Source organism: Hylobates moloch, unplaced genomic scaffold, assembly GCF_009828535.3.
Source record: "Hylobates moloch isolate HMO894 unplaced genomic scaffold, HMol_V3 SCAFFOLD_2, whole genome shotgun sequence".
NCBI classification, from domain to species: Eukaryota; Metazoa; Chordata; class Mammalia; order Primates; family Hylobatidae; genus Hylobates; species Hylobates moloch.
The window spans coordinates 154,904,702-154,924,835 of NW_026652277.1; the positions used below are offsets into that span (position 1 = coordinate 154,904,702).

The 20,134-nt window shown below is 40.1% G+C and overlaps 1 protein-coding gene across 3 annotated transcripts in view; it reads right to left on the reverse strand.

Annotated features, from left to right (window-relative positions):
* Window positions 1-11,603: 11,603 nt before the first annotated feature.
* IL22RA2 (interleukin 22 receptor subunit alpha 2) overlaps window positions 11,604-20,134 on the reverse strand; it is a 29,824-nt gene continuing 21,293 nt past the window's right edge. For 2 of the 3 annotated variants that reach the window (XM_032160036.2, XM_032160028.2), the window contains 2 exons: window positions 15,490-15,659; window positions 11,604-13,556 (listed from right to left, as the gene is read on the reverse strand). In XM_032160036.2, coding sequence (XP_032015927.1) covers window positions 13,407-13,556; window positions 15,490-15,659 — 320 coding nt within the window. In that variant the 3' untranslated portion in view covers window positions 11,604-13,406. The remainder of the gene's footprint in view (window positions 13,557-15,489; window positions 15,660-20,134) is intronic. The other variant, XM_032160046.1, reaches the window with a different exon arrangement.

The window sequence follows — 20,134 nt, forward strand, 5'->3', positions numbered from 1 at the left end:
TTTGAGAATTGTCTATTCACGTCTTTATCCCATTTTTGATGGGATTGTTTGTTTTTTGCTTGCTGATTTGTTTGACTTCCTTGTAGATTTTGGATATTAGTCTTATGTTGGATGCATAGTTTGCAAATATTTTCTCCCACTCTGTGGGTTGTCTTCTTACTCTGCTGATTATTTCTTTTGCTGTGCAGAAGCTTTTTAGTTTAATTAAGTTTCATCCATTTTTCTTTGTTTTTGTTACATTTCCTTTGGGGTTCTTGGTCATGAACTCTTTGGCGAAGACGATGTCTAGAAAAGTTTTTCCAATGTTATCTTCTAGAATTTTTATGGTTTCAGGTCTTAGATTTAAGTCTTTGATTCATCTTGAGTTGATTTTTTATAAGGTGAGAGATGAGGATCCAGTTTCATTCTTCTACATGTGGCTTCCCAATTATCCTAGCACCATTTGTTGAATACTGTGTCTTTCCTCACTTTATGTTTTGTTTGCTTTGTCAAAGATCAGTTGGCTGTAAGTATTTGGCTGTATTTCTGGGCTCTTGATTCTGTTCTGTTAGTCTATGTGCCTGTTTTTATACCAGTACCACGCTGTTTTGGTAACTATAGCCTTGTATTATAGTTTGAAGTTGGGTAATGTGATGCCTCCAGATTTGTTCTTTTGTTTAGTCTTGCTTTTGGCTATGTGGGCTCCTTTTTGGTTCTGTATGAATTTTAGGATAGTTTTTTCTAGTTCTGTGAAGAATGATGATGGTATTTTGATGGTAATTTCATTGAATTTATAGATTGCTTTTGGCAGTATGGTCATTTTTACAATATTGATTCTACCCATCCAAGAGCATGGGATGTGTTTCCATTTGTTTGTGTTATCTATGAGTTCTTTCAGCAGTGTTTTATAGTTTTCCTTGTAGGGATCTTTCACCTCTTTGATTAGGTATATTCCTAAGTATTTTATATATATGTATATGGTAGCTGTTGTAAAAGGAGTTGAGTTCTTGATCTGATTCTCAGCTTGGTTGCTGTTGGTGTATATCAGTGCTACTGATTTGTGTACATTGATTTTGTATCCAGAAATTTCACTGAATTCATTTATCAGATTTAGGAGCTTTTGGATGAGTCTTTAGGATTTTCTAGGTATACAATCACATCATCGGTGATTGACTTTCTCTTTACTGATTTCGATGCCCTTTATTTCTTTCTCTTGTCTGACTGCTCTGGCTGGGACTTACAAGACTATGTTGAATAGTAGTGGTGAAAGTGGGCATCCTCGTCTTGTTCCAGTTCTCAGGGGGAATGCTTTCAACTTTTCCCCATTCAGTATAATGTTGGCTGTGGGTTTGTCATAGACAGCTTTTATTTCTTTAAGGTATGTCCCTTCTATGCCGATTTTGCTGAGGGTTTTAATCATAAAGGAATACTGGATTTTGTCAAATGCTTTTTATGCGCCTATTGAGATGATCACATGATTTTTGTTTTTAATTCTATTTATGTGGTGTATCACAATTATTGACTTGCAAATATTAAACCATCCCCTACATCCCTTGTATGAAACCCACTTATTTTGAGAAAAAACAAAAACAGATTAATTTTAAATGATGTGAAATTTTGTTCTTTGCACAAATATGGAGGGAAATGATTAATCAAGTATTGGCTTTACTAGGCAGGAAAGAAAGCCTGTTCTTAATGGGCATTTAGATTAAGGAATCATCTAAAGAAACAGTCTCCCTTATTATTCTACATTGAGAGGCAGGGCCATTTTTTATTTTATTGTATCTTATTTTATTTATTTTATTTTAACAAAACCTGTTCTCAAAACAGTAGAGATGGCATGCTAGGAGACTACAATGGCAGATGCTAACTATGTATGTATACGGCGTGTGTGTGTGTGTGTGTGTGTGTGTGTGTGTGTGTATGAAAGAGAGAGAAAGAAAGGGAGAGAGAGCAAGAGCAGCAATCATTTGAAATAAATACCAAAGATGTAGTTGTGGTGTATTTAATAGAGTTTTGGTCACTAGCATTGCACTGACCATGTATTAGGATGTCGGTAAATATTTCTGGCCTGAACTTGGAGCATTCTAAAATTGCCTTTTGTCCTTGAAATTTATATTAATAGGACAAAAAGGAGATACTGGTTTTTTGGTTAGAGTATTCGTACAGCCATATGACTTCTGAAGAATATCAGATGGGACCTTGATTTGCTGCTGTAAAAATGTACTTTTTACATACTAGGTTTACACACTAGGTTTCATACTAGGGATGCACGAATTGTTTAACGTTTGCAAGTCAATAAATGTGATACAACACATAAATAGAATTTAGTACCAAGGAAGCCGTGAATTGAACCACGTGATATCAGCAAAATGAGAATTTGCTGACAACAGTAGATGTTGGCTGACATTGTCTCTGATAAAACCCTGACCAGAATAACCAAGCATAGTTCTGTAGGGCTTTTCTGTGCTCAATTTGCACTAATTGTATAATCTGCAGAAAGATGAAATTTCCGGCAATGTTATTCTCAATATTTAGAAGTTACAGTTCAAAAGTTTTTTTTTTAAAGTTGAAACTGTAACTTTGGCTTCAAAACTTACACTGGCTTCATTCTCTGCTGGGTTTTCTCCATCTGCTGGGAAAGTTGGTTAAAAAGTTTAAGCTGTAACTTAATGCAGACGATACAATTAGTGCAAATTGAGCACAGAAAATTTACTTTTGTTAATACAATACATAATTCATGTCACACGCACTTATTTTTTTTTGTTCTATTAGTCAAGGATCTTTTGGTTGAAAGTGATAGAAATTCAAGATAATAGTAAAATAAGGGGAAAAAGTAATTTATATATTCATTTAAAATCAAAGTAAGGAAGGTGGGCTGGTTTTCAGCACAGCTGGATTTACTTGAATACTATCAGGAATCTGTCTCTTCCCATCTTTACTCTGCTTTCCTTCACATTGGCTTTCTCCTCTACTGGGCTCTCTCTATGCTGAGAAAGTTGCCTGCAGCAGCTCTAAGCCTAACAGATCCTTACAGTGCATGACTCCAGAGGAGGGAGCTGGCTGTTCTTCTCCAATCTCAACGTTTGTATTTTAAATAGCTCTAATTGACCCACCTGAGTCAAGTCCCACCAGATGATTGCCCCGTGTGTGTGATGGGGTGGGAGGTGGGAAGACCTCTTTGACAAGGTGGCAAACAGGGCCGGGGAAGGGAAAGAGTCAGCAGAGCTCTGGGGGCTGTCACGTCGCATTCTTGGGGCTGTGAATGAAATGAGGGATGTGTATGGAAATAGGGTAGATCTACCATTTGCCTCTTCTCACCCAGCTGTCATCTTCTCAGATCCCTAAAAAGAATAAACAGACCCATCTCCAGGACCATCATCCTTGGGCACAGTATCATTTCAGCTGAAGGGTGAAGGGCCTTTCTGCTTAAAACATATATTTCCAGTTACACAGCATTGCCTGGAATCAGTTTCACTCAGAGCAAAGCATTTCATTCCAAATTATTCTTTCACAGATAAAAAGCCCCAAATGCAAAAATCTGGCAGGATGGGCTTATTTGTGAGAATGTCAGTCAAGCATAATTGACTGCTTTTTGTATGTGACTGAGGGTCAGAAAGAAGGAAGGCAAATGGTTCCCAAGAGGGAAGGAATGCCAGTGGACCAGCCTCTGCCCCACATCCAGCCGAGGGTCTATGGGTAAAGAGAGGCTAGCTATTGTCAAAGAAGTACTAGAAGAGATTGAGGTCCCAGCTGAAAAAAATGATACCTATGGAGCATCAGGAGCAAGGTTTTTCTCCTTAGCAACCCTCATTTTGTAGAGATCAATTTTTGTCATTCGGCTTGAGCAACATCTAGCAATTGACTATGTAGTGATTTTTGTCATTGTTTAGACACAAAGGTCTACTTTCCTTTCCAGGGAACATAATCCCAACTAGCAGGATAAAATAAAAGAAAATCCACAAGAACAATAAAGAAAAGTTCTATTCACCAAGTTCACTTATTTCTCTGGGTAAATGGCATAAGTTAAGGAAACCATATAGTTTGGTGCAAGAATTTCAAGATGGTTATGATTTTAAAAGGCTTGGATAGAGTTTATTCTAAATTAGTTTCATCTTATCAAGCTGGTTTTTTCTTTTTCTTTTTTTGCCTTGGAACCATTGGAACTTAATTTACCAAAAAAAATTATGATTTTTTTTTTTGGCTTGGAGGTCAAGATACTATAAAAATGATTGACAATAGCCTTAAAAGTAGCTGAGAGTGATGTTAGCAAGATGGCCAGTTAGAAGCCTCTCCCACTCCTTCCCCCAACAAAGACAGACAAAACCAACAAATAAACAACTACATTCTGATAAAAATAACTAAAGGAGAATGCCAGAGTACATCAAGGGAGTGGCAGAAACCCCGCGGAACACAGAAATCCAGGATGGCCACACAGAAAAAGGAAGGAAATGCCTTGCCTCCACCATCCCATAACCCAGTCGGATCAGCAAGGAACCAGGAGGGACATCTCTTTGCAGGGAAAAGGGAAGCAAGAGGACCCCAGCAGCCTTCATCACCACCTTGAACACCTACAGTCCTCACCACTGAGAGTCTCTGCAGTCCTCATGGGCATATTAAGCTTAGTTGAGAGAGCTGCCTGGAGTCCACACAGCTGCACTTCCCCTAGAGAAGAAGCCAACACTGTGCCCTCCTCCCTGTGGTCCATGCAGCTACTTCACTATGCCATCTTGGAACCAGAGCCACTGTTTGAGTGTGTCCTGCTCCATGGATTTGCTACTCTTCCATCCCTGAGGCTTTGTCACCACTGAATCACCCCTGCCCGATAGCTTGCCATTCCTGGGCCAAGCTGCTGCTGCATGCTACCTTGTGAGGCCAAGCTGCCTTGGAGCCTCTCCTTCTGCCCTCCCAGTTGCTTCTGCGCCCCAGCCTTGTGGCCTGAGCTGGAGTGGTGTACTGCTTCCCAGAGAAACAGTGCCTTGGCTGCCCTGAGCAGTTTGCCTCCTGGACCTGAGCTGAAGCAGCACCCTACCACCTGAGGAATCAGTGCCATAGCCACAGAGAGCAGTGGCTCATCCCAGAGCTGAGCTGATACAGTACCTGCGTCCCAGAGAAACAGCGTTGGCTGAACTGAGATGTCTTTTCCTATAGGCTGAACAACCGTAGTACCTTGATTTCCTAGAACTGGACTAGACCCCTAGAATCTGAGCTACTAAGACACCTCCTACTCAGGGAAATGGAATCATTACTGTGCTGCTCCCTGCCCGCCAGGACCCAAGCAACTCCAAACACTCTACCGTTCTGGCATCTTTGCTGCCACTGGATCTGGCTTCACAGGATCTGGGATTCTGCCTAGTCCCACCATCCCAGGGTCCAGAGTCACCACTGCCTGATGCCTCATCCCCAGGGCCTGAGTTGCCACTGTGCCCTATTGGCTCTGGTTCCAAAATTGTAGCTCTACCCTGCCTCAGAGTCACAGGCCCTGGCTTTGTGGGCAGTCTGCACCTAACCATGCCTCAAGAGAGAGAAACTGTACTTTAAGACCCAGGTGCCCTAATAGGTTCATGAGACCCTGAGCCCAGGGCCCTGGTGCAACAGTCACTTTGAGCGTGTGTGCCCCAGAACCCAGGGCCACTGCAGCTGCTTGTAGGTTGTGTCAGACCTAACACCAAGAAAGATCCACTCAACTAAGAGTCCCCATTGTGAGGAAAACAAGAACAAGAGGCCACCCAAAGTGCTTGTAACTGAAGACCTTAATAGCCTATGCTACCATCACTGCTTACTACAAACTCCTACAGCCTAAGCCACCGAGGTACCCACAGTTATCACTGATGTTGATTGCAGCTAAAGCAGCTGCATGGAGGCTATACCACCGCATCTACTTAAAAACAAAGTTACCATACACTTCTCAGCTGGCACACTAAGACCTATGTTCTGGTGAAAGTCTTTTCCTGTGAAAAACACTTGGTAGAGTTTGGAAGAGGTGATTGCTCCACCAGATGTGCAGACATCAACCCAGGGACATAAGAACCATGAAAAAGCAAGGAATATGACATTACCAAAGGAACATAGTAATTCTCTAGTAACTGACCCTCAGCAAAGGAAATTTATAAATAGCCTAAAAAGGATTTCAAAATAATAATCTTAAGAAAATTTAGTGAGATACAAGAGAATACAGATAGACAATTCAAGACAATCAGAAAAAATCTTGATCAAAGTCTCAATGTCATTCTTCACAGAAATAGACAAAACAAATCCTAAAATTTGTGTAAAACCACAAAAGATCCTAAATAGCCAGAACAATCCTGAGAGGAAAAACTAAGTTGGAGATATCACACTTTTTGATTTAAAATTATGTTACAAAGCTATAGTAATCAAAATAAAATGGTACTGGGAAAAAATGGACATGTAGACCAGTGGAACAGTGTAGGAAGCCCATAAATAAATCCAAACATACATGGTCAACTAATTTTTGACAAGGACATGAAAAAGAAACAATGGAGGAAAGGATAGCCTCTTCAATAAGTGGTGCTGGGAAAACTGGATTTCCATATGCAAAAGAATAAAATTGGACTCTTATCCCATACACAAAACAACTCAAAATGGCTAAAAGGCCTAAACACTAGAACTTAAAGCAAAAAACTCTTAGGAAAAAAACTTAGAGGAAAAACTCCTTTACAGTGGCCTTGGCAATGATTTCTTTTGTGTTTTGGATATCAAGTCAAAAGCTCAGGCTACAACAGCAAAAATAAATAAATGGGTCTACATTAAACTAAAAAGCTCCTGCACAATAAATGAGACAATCAGCAGAATGAAAAGACAACCTACAGATTGTGAAAAAAAAATTTTGCACACTTTATATCAAATAAGGAGTTGATATTGAAGATTTATAAAGAACTCACACAAATCAATAACAAGAAAACATATAACCCACTGAAAAATGGACAAATAACTTGAATAGACATTTATCTAAAATGACATAAGAATGGACAGCAGATATATTGGAAGTATTAGTTGAAAAGGTGTCCAACATTACTAATTATCAGAGAAATGAAATTAAAACACTATGAGATACCACCTCTCACCTGTTAGGATAGCTGTTATCAAAAGATAAAAGATAACAATGTTAATGAGAGGGAAAAAGGAAGCCTTGTGCATGTGGGAATGGAGATTGATGCAGCCATTACGTAAAATAATATGGAGGCTCCTAAAGAAATTAAAAATAGAACTACTACATGCAATTAATCTTCTGGGTATATACCCAAAGGAAATAAAATCATTACCTCATGAAGATATCTGTACTCCTATGTTAACTGCAGCATTATTCACAATAGCCAAGATATGGAAACAACCTAGATGTCCTTCAATGGATAAACTATGGTATATACATACAATGGAATATTATTCAGCCTTTAAAAAGAGGAAAATGAGGAAATCTTGCTATTTTCCACAACAGGGATTGACCTGGAGGACATTATACTAGGAGAAATAAGCCAGAGACAAAAAGAAAAATATTGTATAATTTCACTTATATGTGGTATTCTCCCCAAAAGATCAAATATATAGAGAGAATGAAACAGGGTTACCAGTGCTGGAGTCTGGGAGGGGAGAGTGGGGAGATCTAGGTAAAAGTTTACAAAGTAGCAAATATATAGAATAAACAAGTCAAAAAAAGTGATGTACAACAACATGTGGATTAAAATTAATAATAGTGTTATATACAGGATTTTTTCTAAACTAAGTAGATTATAGCTGTTTGCCACAAGGGGAAACATGGTATATTAGCTCATTTTGCATTGCTATAAAGGAATACCTGAGATTAGGTAATTTATAAAGAAAAAAGATTGATTTGGCTCACCGTTCTACAAACTGTACAAGAGGCTCATGGTTCCACAAACTGTGCAGCTTCTGCTTCTGGTGAAGGCTTCAGGAAGCTTTCAATCATGGTGGAAAGTGAAGGGAAGCAGGTGTGTCGCATGATGAAGGTGGGAGCAAGAGAGCAAGGGGTGAGGTCCCAGGATGTTTAAGAACCAGCTTTCATGTGAACAAATAGAGCAAGAACCCATTCATTACTGCAAAGAGGACACCAAGCCATTCATGAAACATCCACCCCCAGGACCTAAACACCTCCCACCAAGCCTCACCTCCAGCACTGGGGATCACATTTCAACATGAGGTTTGGAGGGGACAAACTATATCAAATGGTAACTGAGAAGATTAATAAATTGTTCCACAACAGTAACCATTTTACTACACACATGCATCTTATAACATCACGTTTTATACCTTAAATATACACAATACAATTTTTTTTTAAAAAAGCTAGCTAGATATGGAACTTACCAATGAGTGAATGTTTGCCAGTAATTGTGTAGACTTCAGAGCTCTTTCTAGTGAGTACAGATGGCCTCCAACTTAATATGGTTCGACTTAAGATTTTTTAACTTACGATGGATTCATCAGGATGTAACCTCATTATAAGTTGAGGAGCATCCATATGTACCTCCATTTATGCTGGACAAATAGATTTTTTTTTTTTTTGAGACAGAGTCTTGCTCTGTCACTAGGCTGGAGTGCAGTGGCATGACCTTGGCTCATTGCAGCCTCCACCTCCCTGATTCAAGCAATTCTCCTGCCTCAGCCTCTCAAGTAGATGGGACTGGAGGTGAGTGCCACCACACCCAGCTAATTTTTGTATTTTTAGTAGAGACAGGGTTTCACCACGTTGGCCCGGATGGTCTCAATCTCTTGACCTTGTGATCCGCCAGCCTCGGCCTCCCAAAGTGCTGGGATTACAGGCGTGAGCCACCGCACCTGGCCAACAAATAGGCTCTTTAAGGCACTGCTCTTCTTTGTCCCTGAGAGCAGACAGCCACCCACCAGCTGACCAGCTGCTTTATCAGGTCTCCCTGTCCCATGCTCTCTTAATACTCACCGTTCAACATACTGACATTAAAGGGGAAGAAGAGTCCCAGGGTTCAATAGGGCAAAACTGACATCTTAAAAAGGAATTTTAATTAAGAGACTATAGGGAAATCTCTATGTACAAAGGCTGAGAGGAAGTTCTAAAGGGTCTGATAGAAAGAGAATAAGCTGTGGAATTAGATAGATATGGTTTCCAGACCTTGGCAAATCACTTAACCCATCAGAGGCTCACCTGTAAAGTAGAAACGATCATGACTTGTAGGCAGTATGAAGAAAGAGAGAACAGGGTACGTGCAAGTGTCACCTTGGGCAGGCCAAGGCCTAAACTTGATGAGAAATATGCCTGAGGAAACGACCGTTGCGATATCCTCTCTCACAGCGAGTTTGCAGGATTGGGGTGAGACTGTTTGTCACCATTTGCTTGCTCCAGTGAGCAGGCAGACCTTTAGCCAAACCCCTCAAAAGACAGGTGAGGGAGAGCCCAGGGGCTGCAAATCCCTGTGAGGATGGCAAAGAGGGCCTCTCACCTGCCAGAGTGTTATTCCAAGCAACTGGCAGTAGCCACAGCCCTGTCTTCACAGGGGAAGGTAGGGACTGAGGGTGCTTAATCCTCACTAGGAGCTGTGTGTTCCCTATTGAACCATTTCTCCAAATTTCCATATTGCATCTTGTGTGTCTATTGGAATCTTTCCTTCAGTCTCATTGGCACAAGAGAAGTTAGCTCTCTTCTGTTGCCCCCTCCCTCAAACGACTTTGATCTAACCCCAGGTGAAATAGGCTCATCTGCCTATAGGGTGTATTAGTCAGGGTTTCCTGAGGGCCAGGACTAATAGGATGGATATATATATGAAAGGGAGTTTATTAAGGAGTATTGACTCACACAATCACAAAATGAAATCCCACAATAGGCCGTGTGCAAGCTGAGGAGCAGGGAAGCCAGTGTGAGTCTCAAAACCTCAAAAGTGACAGTTCAGCCTTCAGTCTGTGGCTGAAGGCCTGAGAGCCCCGGCAAGCCACTGATGTAAGCCCAGGAATCCAAAAGCAGAAGAACTTGGAGTCTGATGTTCGAGGGCAGGAAGCATCCAGCACGGGAGAAAGGTGGAGGCCAGAAGACTCGGCAGGTCTGTTCTTTCCATCTTCTTCTACCTGCTTTACTCCAGCTGTGCTGGCAACTGCTCAGATGGTGCCCACCGAGATTGAGGGTGGGTCTGCCTCTCCCAGTCACTGACTCAAATATTAATCTCTATTGGCAACACCCTGGTAGACACATCCAGGAATAATACTTTGCATCCTTCAATCCAATCAAGTTGACACCCAATATTAACAATCACATAGGGCATCCTGGTTTTTCATGGTTTTATCTACTTGCCGCAGCCTTTTTAGAGAAGACTCTAAAATTCTTTTTGTCAATATGAGTATGTCTTTTTTCCATACCCAATTTTACTCCCTCTCTCCTTTTGAAGAAAATCTGGGACAGGACTTGATGATTTTAGAATAGCTCTCTGCTGTGGCACCAGGACTGCACGAGATCTGGTCTCCACACATCTTGGTGTCTGTATTCTGGTAAAAAATGGCCCACTTTCCCACACTTACCCATGGAGGAAGATGAGGCAACAAGTTGTAAGAAATTACAAGAAAAGCCTCCCTCCTGATCTCCTGACCCACCCCTCTCATGCTCTCAGTGCTTCTACTCTCGCTTCATTAATTTATCCAACAAATACTAATTGTCTACTAGGTACCAAGTTCTGTTATAGATAATGAAGATATGGCTGTGGAAAAAAAACCCAGAAACCTGCCTTTACATTCTAGTGGAAGAGGAGGAAGATAAACAATAAACAAGGTCAACAAGTAAACTATAGCATGTCAGGTTATTTAAATGCTGGAAAGGAAACGGAGTGGTATAGATCATTGCAGAGGGTAGGTTGCAACTTTAAATGGAATAGTGAAGTTAGCCTCACTGATAAGGCAGTCTTCCAGCAAAGATCTGACAGAGGTGAGGAAGTGAATCTATGGAAACCTGGGGGTACAGCCTTCCAGCAAATAACAGGTGCAAAGGCCCAGAAGCCTAGGGAATTTGTATTTGAGGGCAAGCAAGGGGTCTGTGTGCTGGAGAAGAGTGAGCAAGGTGAGAATTAGGGAGTGAGGCCTGGGAGATTATGAGGAAAGGAAACAGATCACACAGCGCCTTGGAGGCCATTATAAAGACTTTGGTTTTTACCCTTATGAGATGGGAATCCATTGGCGGTTTTAGAGCAGGAAAGTGACATGATCTGATTTATGTTCCAAGGCTCATGCTGGCCACCCTGTTAAGACAAAACTGGAGGGAGGCAAGCAGAGCGGGGACACCAGTGAGGTAGCCATAGTGACCATCCAGAGGAGAAATGATGGCGGCCTGGAATAGGTAGTTCTGAGAAGTGTTGTATTTTGGAGGTAGAGCAATAGAATTTATTGGTGCATTGAATATATATGATGTGAAAAAAAGCGGGGAGACAAGGATAACCTCAACGCTTTTGGCCTGAGCAGCTGTAAGACTGGGATTGCATTTGATCACGGGGCAAGCTCAGTTGGGCTCAACACTGTTTGCTCTTTCCTGGCTGGAACTTCGTGTGGGCCTAAGATGTTTAACTGGAATTTCATCTGGCAGACTTAAACATTGTATTCTTCTTTTAAAAGCTCAAATAACAAATATTCCAAAATGCAAAGCAAAAAATTAAAGGATTTATTGAAATCATGTGACAATATATCCCTAACACCATGAAGAAGATGACAATTATGATTTTCACAGAGTATTTTGCACTTGCCTAAGCACAAAAGCAAAACCAGAGCAAGGCAAACAATATACAAACAAAACTTGATGCTATTTAATAACTTTCATGAAACAACCATAAATGAATTTTGTATTATTAAGTCAGGCTTCAGGACTACTGAATTGCATTCACTAAAATGCTATTTGAAATTTTACTTACTCCCCACCCACCCCACTACTCTTAATTCATCGCCCTCCCCACAAAAGGACAAAAGGCAAAAAAGGTAGTAAGCAAAATATAAATAATAAGAATTCAAAAACAGAGATCAAAGTAAATTTTTTTTTCAGTCTCTGCATCTATGCTCAAATCAATGTTTTCTGAGCATACAGGGAAGCAAGGAAACCAATTCTCTAGCTTTTGCTCTGCCTCTTATTCTCCTCCACCCCCCAATACATTTCTGAATATTTTTTAATCCATTTATCACTGAGTACTTGCATATAACTAGAAGCACCGACTATATTGTTATCATACTTTGGAGCAATTTTCATGGGGAATTGTACAAATGTTCTCTGATATGTATCTCCTGACTAGAAAGACAACCTTAAACATATATAAAGACTTAGCCTCAAGTGAAGAAGGCAGCTTTCTGTTGACCACACTGAACCTTAGGTCACCAGATTTCTACTCAGCAGAGGCAGTGGGCAGGAGGGGTCAGTTTGGAGGGCTTTGTCTAGCTCTATAGTCTCTGTAGGCACCCACCAACACCAGTCCTTCTCCTGCTACCCACTGTGTGCTTCCAGCTTCAAGCTGAGTTCTCTGCATGGACCCCAGCAGTTCCCAATAAACCATCATTCATGGGATCCTCCTATATAGAGATGAGGAAGGCGTCACAAGCAAGACACTCTTGGCCAGAAGGGTTGAGTAATGAGGTTTCTTTTCTTCTTTGTCACTAAAAAATTACATTTAATTTTGAAAATAAAAATAAATTCTTCTAAGACAGGATTAAAAACTAAACAAAACAAAAAGAAACATAAAAAAGAAAACCTTAATACATCTTTTAAATGAGGGACAATTGTATAGAGTAGACTTCCTTGTTGTTGATAGTTTTAGTTCAGATATCAATCCAGAAATCATAAGATTTTTTCCCCAAAACCTGTTCTTATTTACATAAAGTAGAATTTAAAACAAAATTGTGATTCATTAAGTAGAAATATTTAATAATAATAAATATATAAAAAGTATATTCATATAAAATAGAAATGTATGAAAAATATTCATCCATATAGAAATTTTAAATTGTCAAAGCAATGTCAATTTAATTGGCTCAATAAGAGAGTGAAAAGCGATTGCTTCAGGACTGCCTCGGTCTGTAATGCTATTTTAAAAAAAATATTTCAACATTTTCTTAAATACTATTCCTTGGTTGTTAAATTTTTATTTTGCTGTCTTAGAAGAATGAAGGTTGTTATTAGGGATGTTACATTCAGAAATAAAGTTCTGAATTTCTTAGAACAGTTTATTCTCTGCCTCGTCTTTACATTTCAATTTTTCGGGGGGAATGTTGTTCAAACATAGTTTACAAATGAAACATAAAGGATGAAAGAATGGATAAACAAGGAAGTCCCCAAGGTGTAACAGTGAATATTGCTTTAAGAAAATACAAAAACAATTTTAAATAAGATCCTTCAAACAGGAGTCATCCCATTCTCAGGGAGCTTTAGAATTTCCACATTGCTGAGTGCCAAATTCCACAAGTCACGGAATTTCCACACATCTCTCTTCACTTCTCTGACTTCTTCTGTCTAACATGGGCTGATATATTTCAGCCACTACACAGTAGCTGGAGTGTGGTATTAGAGCTTCAATTTCAACCATTCTGTGCACCCCTTCATAAACCTTTTGCTCCTACACACAAGAGAGAAAATAATCAGTTGGTAAATGGCTGCCATTAAGTCACAGCTGCATTTTTGTTAAATTAGCGAGTTGTACATGGTCACAGCAGTAGATGGGTTGTGGGGTTTCTTCCCAGACATACCCTTCTTTTCTAGAGTCCTAGGCCATAGCCTGGTAATGGGACAAGGCAAGTGGCTGTGTAGGTGCAACTTGACTTCTCCTTGAGGGCTGTTGGCTGGTTGACCCCGTGGTCAGAGTCTTCTTTTTAAGAATTTTGTTTGTTTTTTGAGACACAGTTTCACTCCGTCGTCCAGCCTGGAGTGCAGTGTCACTATCTCAGCTCACTGCAACCTCTGCCTCTCAGGTTCAAGGGATTCTCGTGTCTCAGCCTCCTGAGTAGCTGGGATTGCAGGCGCGCACCACAACGCCTGGCTAATTTTTGTATTTTCAGTAGAGATGGAGTTTCACCATGTTGGCCAGGCAGATCTTGAACTCCTGACCTCAAATGATTTGCCTGCCTCAGCCTCCCAAAGTGCTGGGATTACAGGCGTGAACCACCCCACCTGGCCTTCTTTTTAAGAATTTGAAGTGTGCAGCGAGAATGATGTGCAGCGAGATGAGCAGAGATAACTGCAGGCATGCAACTGTGGCCACAGAGAGACAGAAAGTCCGAGAGACAGAGGAGGATCCCTCAGAACTCACTTCCGTTTCCCTTCCCAGTCACCAGTAAGCCTGCTGGCACTCCACTCCCTGCCTCTGTCACTGAGATTGCTTTCCTATCTCCTAATAATCCCTCCCCTCCTCTTTTGTTTCTAAACAAGTTGGACTACGGTTTCTGCTCCTTACAACAAAAACCCCTCATCTTAGATGACACCAAAAAAGGAACAAATTCAATTATCCACCAAATCCAGACGGAAGCACTGATGGTGGATTAGAATACCATGGCAAGGCCGGGCATGGTGGCTCATGTTTGTAATGCCAGCAGTTTGGGAGGCCAAGGCAGGCGGATCAGTTGAGCCCAGGAGTTTAGGACCAGCCTGGGCAACATGGCCAGACCCTGTCCCTACCAAAAGTACAAAAAACATAGCTGGGCATGGTGGCACGCACCTATAGTCCCAGCTACTTGGGAGGCTGAGGTGGGAGGGTAATTTGAGCCCAGGATGTCAAGGCTGCTGGGCACTGCTGCACTCCAGCCTGGGTGACAGAGCCAGACCCTGTCTAAAAAAAAAAAAAAAAAATTGCAGCAAAACTGGCACAAAAATAATCATGTGATTCAAAAGCTATTTTAAAATAAAGTATGAGGCTGGGCATGGTGGCTTATGCCTGCAATCCCAGCACTTTGGGAGGCCAAGGCAGGAGGATTGGTTGAGGCCAGGAGTCTGAGACCAGCCTGGGCAACATGGTGAGACTTTGCCTCTACAAAAAAAAAAAAAAAAAAAAAAAAGCTGGATATGATGGTGCATGTTTGTAGTCCCAGCTACTCAGGAGGCTGAAGCAGGAGGACCACTTAAGCCCAGAAGTTAGAGGATACAGTGAGCTATGATCACCTCTGTACTCCAGCCTGGGTGACAGGGTGACACCTGGTCTAAAAATAAATAAAATAAATAAATAAATGAATAAATAAATAAATAAATAAGGTGTGCAAAGCCCATAAAAATGAATATTTGTGGCAGTCACATGGAATTAAATACTGTTAATACCAATCTTTAGATATGCAGGGAAGACTGTGGAGACAAACTGAAGGATGGAAAGGGCACACACACACATTCTGATGGTGATGCCACCACCAACTGTGGATCAATGCTGGCTGAGAGTAAGAAGGAATTAAAGATAAGGAAAAATAAGAGGAGGCAGAGTAGCAGAAGAGGACACCTCATATGACCAAAATATTGGTTAAATAAACAAAAGAAAAAAACTCTAAATATATCTATTCATCTGAACTTACCTTTTCTAGTGAATTGTTAATTATAAAAACTCGGTATACTAGTTCATAGTAATCTTCTATAGATATATTTTTTTCCTTTTGGTATCTATATGGTAAATTTGGAGCATGGAGAATTACCAACAAAGATCCATTGACTTGGGTTATATTCATGACTGGAGGATCTATTTTTGCTGGAGAAAAAAACATAAAAATTTGACAAATCATCAAGGGAATGTATTATATACAGACACATTACTTATAATGACAAATCAGCATGGTGGGAGGATCACCTGAGCCCAGGGAGGCCGAGACTGCAGTGAGCTATGATCATGCCACTTCACTACGACCTGTGTGGCATAGTGAGACCCATGTCAAAAAACAAAAATAAAAAAGAAAATTGCATATGTAATTGAATCTCAAACCTTTATAAACGTAGGGGGTATTAGATTCTTAGCAGAAATAAAGATGGAAACGTACAAATTACTTTCCTCTGTTTATTGGAAGGGCTTTTCTTAGTCCGCCTTTTGTTTGTTTGTTTGGTTGGTTGGTTTTGGGTTTTTTTTGAGACAGGATCTCATTACGTTGCCCAGGCTGGGCTCGAACTCATGTACTCAAGTGATTCTCCTTCAGCTTCCTGAGTAGCTGAGATTACAGGTGCATGCCACCACACCCAGGCTAGTCTGACTTTTTATTGACAGTGTAGCCCTTGGAGGTTCTAAGATTTTTGTGGGGATATTAGTTCTAACACCCTGCCTTGTGCTGGCCTAAAACCTTGTCTTTTGTCTTGGGAGTGGCTGTTACCACTCAGGGTCTAGTTACCACATCCAGCAAATGCCCTCAGGGCAGCTGGGGCAGTCACTGTGTTGGTCTTCTGGTTCCCCTTTGATTTGTGTTTACTTTGTTTTGGCCCCCAAGAATTCCCTTTATTTTCATTTTTGCCCCTCTGTGGAGTTTGGAGAATGTGTTTTATTTTATCCAGAATTTCTAAGTGTTTTAGAAGAAGAGAGTTTCCTACTCCCAGGCTATTTAATTTGGAACCATAAGTTTTTAAAGCACTTTCCAACTATATTGGAATAATGTGATAATTAACTTTAAATACACACGTCCCTTTTGTATTGAGGCACATATTTCAGGCATTGTCCTATCAGTGAGTCAGCTGCGGACATCACAGGGCTCCTGGCTTATGATCTGTGATGCTAGATTTTGCAACTGATTGCAAAATCAGTTTTGCAATCAGTTGCAAATTTCTTGACCCATTCACTGGATTGTGATTGTGTTACAAGACCAAGTCAAGATTATTTGACCTCATAGCACTTTACTCTTTAACAGCTCTCTCCTTGAAATATTACCTTCCCACGCTATTCATGAACACATCAGCCACAGATTTCCTCCTACCTCTTTGGCTATTCCTTCTCAGTCTCCTTTTAAGATTTTTCTTACTCCGGCATCTTTGGGTGAGAGTCCCGCAATATCTGGTCTTACTCAAAACTGCCTCTCACTCACTACTCTCTCCCTAGGCAATCCTATCAATGCCCACTGTACTTATGCATGAAATGACTCACAAATTTTTGTCTCCAATAAAGACTTTACTTTGAGTCTTGGATCTGAAGAGATATGTCCCTTGGATCTCTTAAAAACATCTTAACGTATTCAAAACCAAACTCATAATCTGTATTACCTTGCATCCCACCAAACTGGTCTTTTTCATCAAACCCCATCAAAAACATCTCAGCGATTCATCTGATTACGCATGCAAGAAACTTACAGGTCATCTTTGACATGTTCTCTTCACCATTATATCCAATCTATCACCTGGTCCTGTCAATTTTTCTTACTAAATGTCCCTCCAGGAATAAATTTTCTCTAGTCCTTTTCATAAGCCAAATTGTGTCTCCTGTAGACTATTATTAGTAACCTGCTACTTCACTTTTCTGCATCCAACCTGTTCCCCCAAATATAGTCAAAATGATCTTTTCTATACACAAGCCTGATCACTATACACTGGCTCCTGAGTAAAATTACATTTTTCTGGAGGAAGTCACAACTCCTTAAAAAATTCTTGTACCTGCCTACCTTTCCAGTCCCACCTCATTACGGACTCCTTCCTGCATGCTCTTCTTCAATATACCGGTTGTCTTTCAGTCCCTTGAATTTGCTATGCCAGAGGGCCTTTGCAAATGCTGTTCCCTTGCTTGGAATGCTCTATTCTTTGCCTCAAGTGATCCTCCTACCTTGGCCTCCCAAAGTGCTGGGATTACAGGCATGGAGCCAACACACCTGGCCTTCACATCTATTTTTAATCCAAGCAATTCTAGGGTCAAATAATACTGAAATCTCACTAAGTATCAAATGCTGCTTTTAACTGAAGAAAGTTTATTTTGTTTTATTTTATTTTTAAAATCTTGCTTTGTCTCTAGATAGACACTATAAATCAGAACTTATTAATCTAAGATAACATCCTGCTGCTCAAAAACAGGTGTCAGAGGAGCCAATGCATGCAGCTGGCTCATTAGTCTGTATCACAGATGCCATGAACATGCTGTCCTGAGCACCTAGAAACATGTTTTTTGAAATATGTTCTTCAGAAGTTCTTAGGAGCTGTGGTGGGAGAGCGCAAACCTGGGGGTGAGGAGGCAGATGAGTGGGTGATTCCTCTCACTATTGCATCAACAAGAGTAGTAGCTATAGACTAGGTTTCTTATTCTTCTACTAAGAGGCCCTGAAATAAAATGGCTTTTTAAAGGACTCAGTCTAAAGCTTTTTTCTTTTCTTTTCTGATTTTTTTTTTTTTTTTTTTTTAGGGAGAATGGTCATACAGAAAACACACAAACCCTTCTTAACTCAACACTATCCCAATTTAAATAGAATTGAGTTAAAGCCGTGTCAGTCAATGTCTTTGGCTATTCTTACCTGACTGGCCTAATGGCTTAGACTGAAGGAAGCTTTGTTTGATAAGTAAATTTGAATGTGACCCTATTTCTAGGCTTGAATATAATAATCAAACTGATCTGTGAATTCCCTTCACTGGTGTTCATCAGTTTAGTCATGAAATCTCCTTTTCCTCAACTAGAGAATTGCTTGTTGAGTGTATTGGCCTTGAATTTCAATGTATCCAAGAAACAACGTGAGAGTTACCATGAATTAGTTTGCTCAACTCTATTCCACCCACCTGCTAATTAGAGAGTTGGGGGAAAATGCATCTAGCATTTTGGACATTATCCAATTAATCTGGATCTAATTGGACCTTGCACCAGTTAGAAGAGGTGTGTGGATGGATCCCTAAGTACTAAGATACAGAATGTGAAATTTCTGTGGCCATATGAATGCAAAGCAAAAGGCTCATACTGAAAAGTGGTCTTAAAAAATCTAGGTGGTTAGATAATTGCAAGGAACCCATAATAGTCAAAACAATCTTGAAAAGGATGAATAAAGAGGAGGGCTCACCCTTCCCAATTTCAAAGCTTACTACAAAGCAACAATAATCAAAATAGTGTGGTATGGGCACAATGATAAATGTATAGATCAATAGAATAGAATTGAAAGTCTGGAAATAAACCACACTTCTATAGTCTGTTGATTTTCAGCAAGTGTGCCAAGAACTCTCAATGGGATAGTATTCAACAAATGGTGCTGGGACAACTGGATAGTCATATGCCAAAGAATAATATTGGACCCTTACCTCTCACCATATACAAAAATTAACTCAAAATGAATCAGACTGAACTGTAAGAGATAAAACTATAAAACTCTTAGAAGAAAATATAGGGTAAATCTTCATGATTTTGGATTTGGCAAAGGATTCTTAGATATGATACCAAAAGTACAAACAACAAAAGAAGAAATAGATAAATTGGATTTCATCCAAATTTAAAACTTGGTATCAAGTGATACCAACAAGAAAGTAAAAAGACAACCCACAGAATGGGAGGAGCTAGCTGAGAATCATATATCTGATAAGGCATTGGTATGCAGAATATATAAAGAACTCTTACAACTCAAAAATAAAAAGATATGATTAAATTTTTTAAATGGGCAAAGGATCTCAATGGACAATTCTCCAACGAAGGTACAAAATAGCCAATAAGCATAAAACAGAAGCTCAACATCATTAATTAGCAGGTAAATGCAAATAAAAACCACATGAGGTGCCATTTTATACCATTAGGATGGCTATAGTCAAAAAAGATTGATAAAAATGTGGAAAAATCAAAACTCTCATATATTGCTGATGGGAATGTAAAATAGTGCAGATGCTTTGAAAGTAGTCTGGCATTTCCTCAAATGATTAAACATAGAGTTACTATGAGACCCAGCAATTCCACTCCTATGTATATATTGCAGAGAAATAGAAAGGTATGCCCAGCTCTGTGTGGTGGCGTAGGCCTGATAGTCCTTTCTACTTGGGAGGCTGAGGTGGAAGGATTGCTGGAGCCCAGGGGTTCAAGACTGAAGTGAGCTATGATTGTGCCACTGCACTCCAGCCTAGGTGACGGAGCAGGATCCTGTCTCTCAAAAAAAAAAACAAGAAAAAAAAACAAAAAAACTCCCACACAAAAATTTTTACATGACTGTTTATAGCAGCATTATTCATAATAGCCAAAAAGTGGAGACTACCCAAATGTCTATCAACTGAGGAATAAATAATATGTGGTATATCCATATAGTG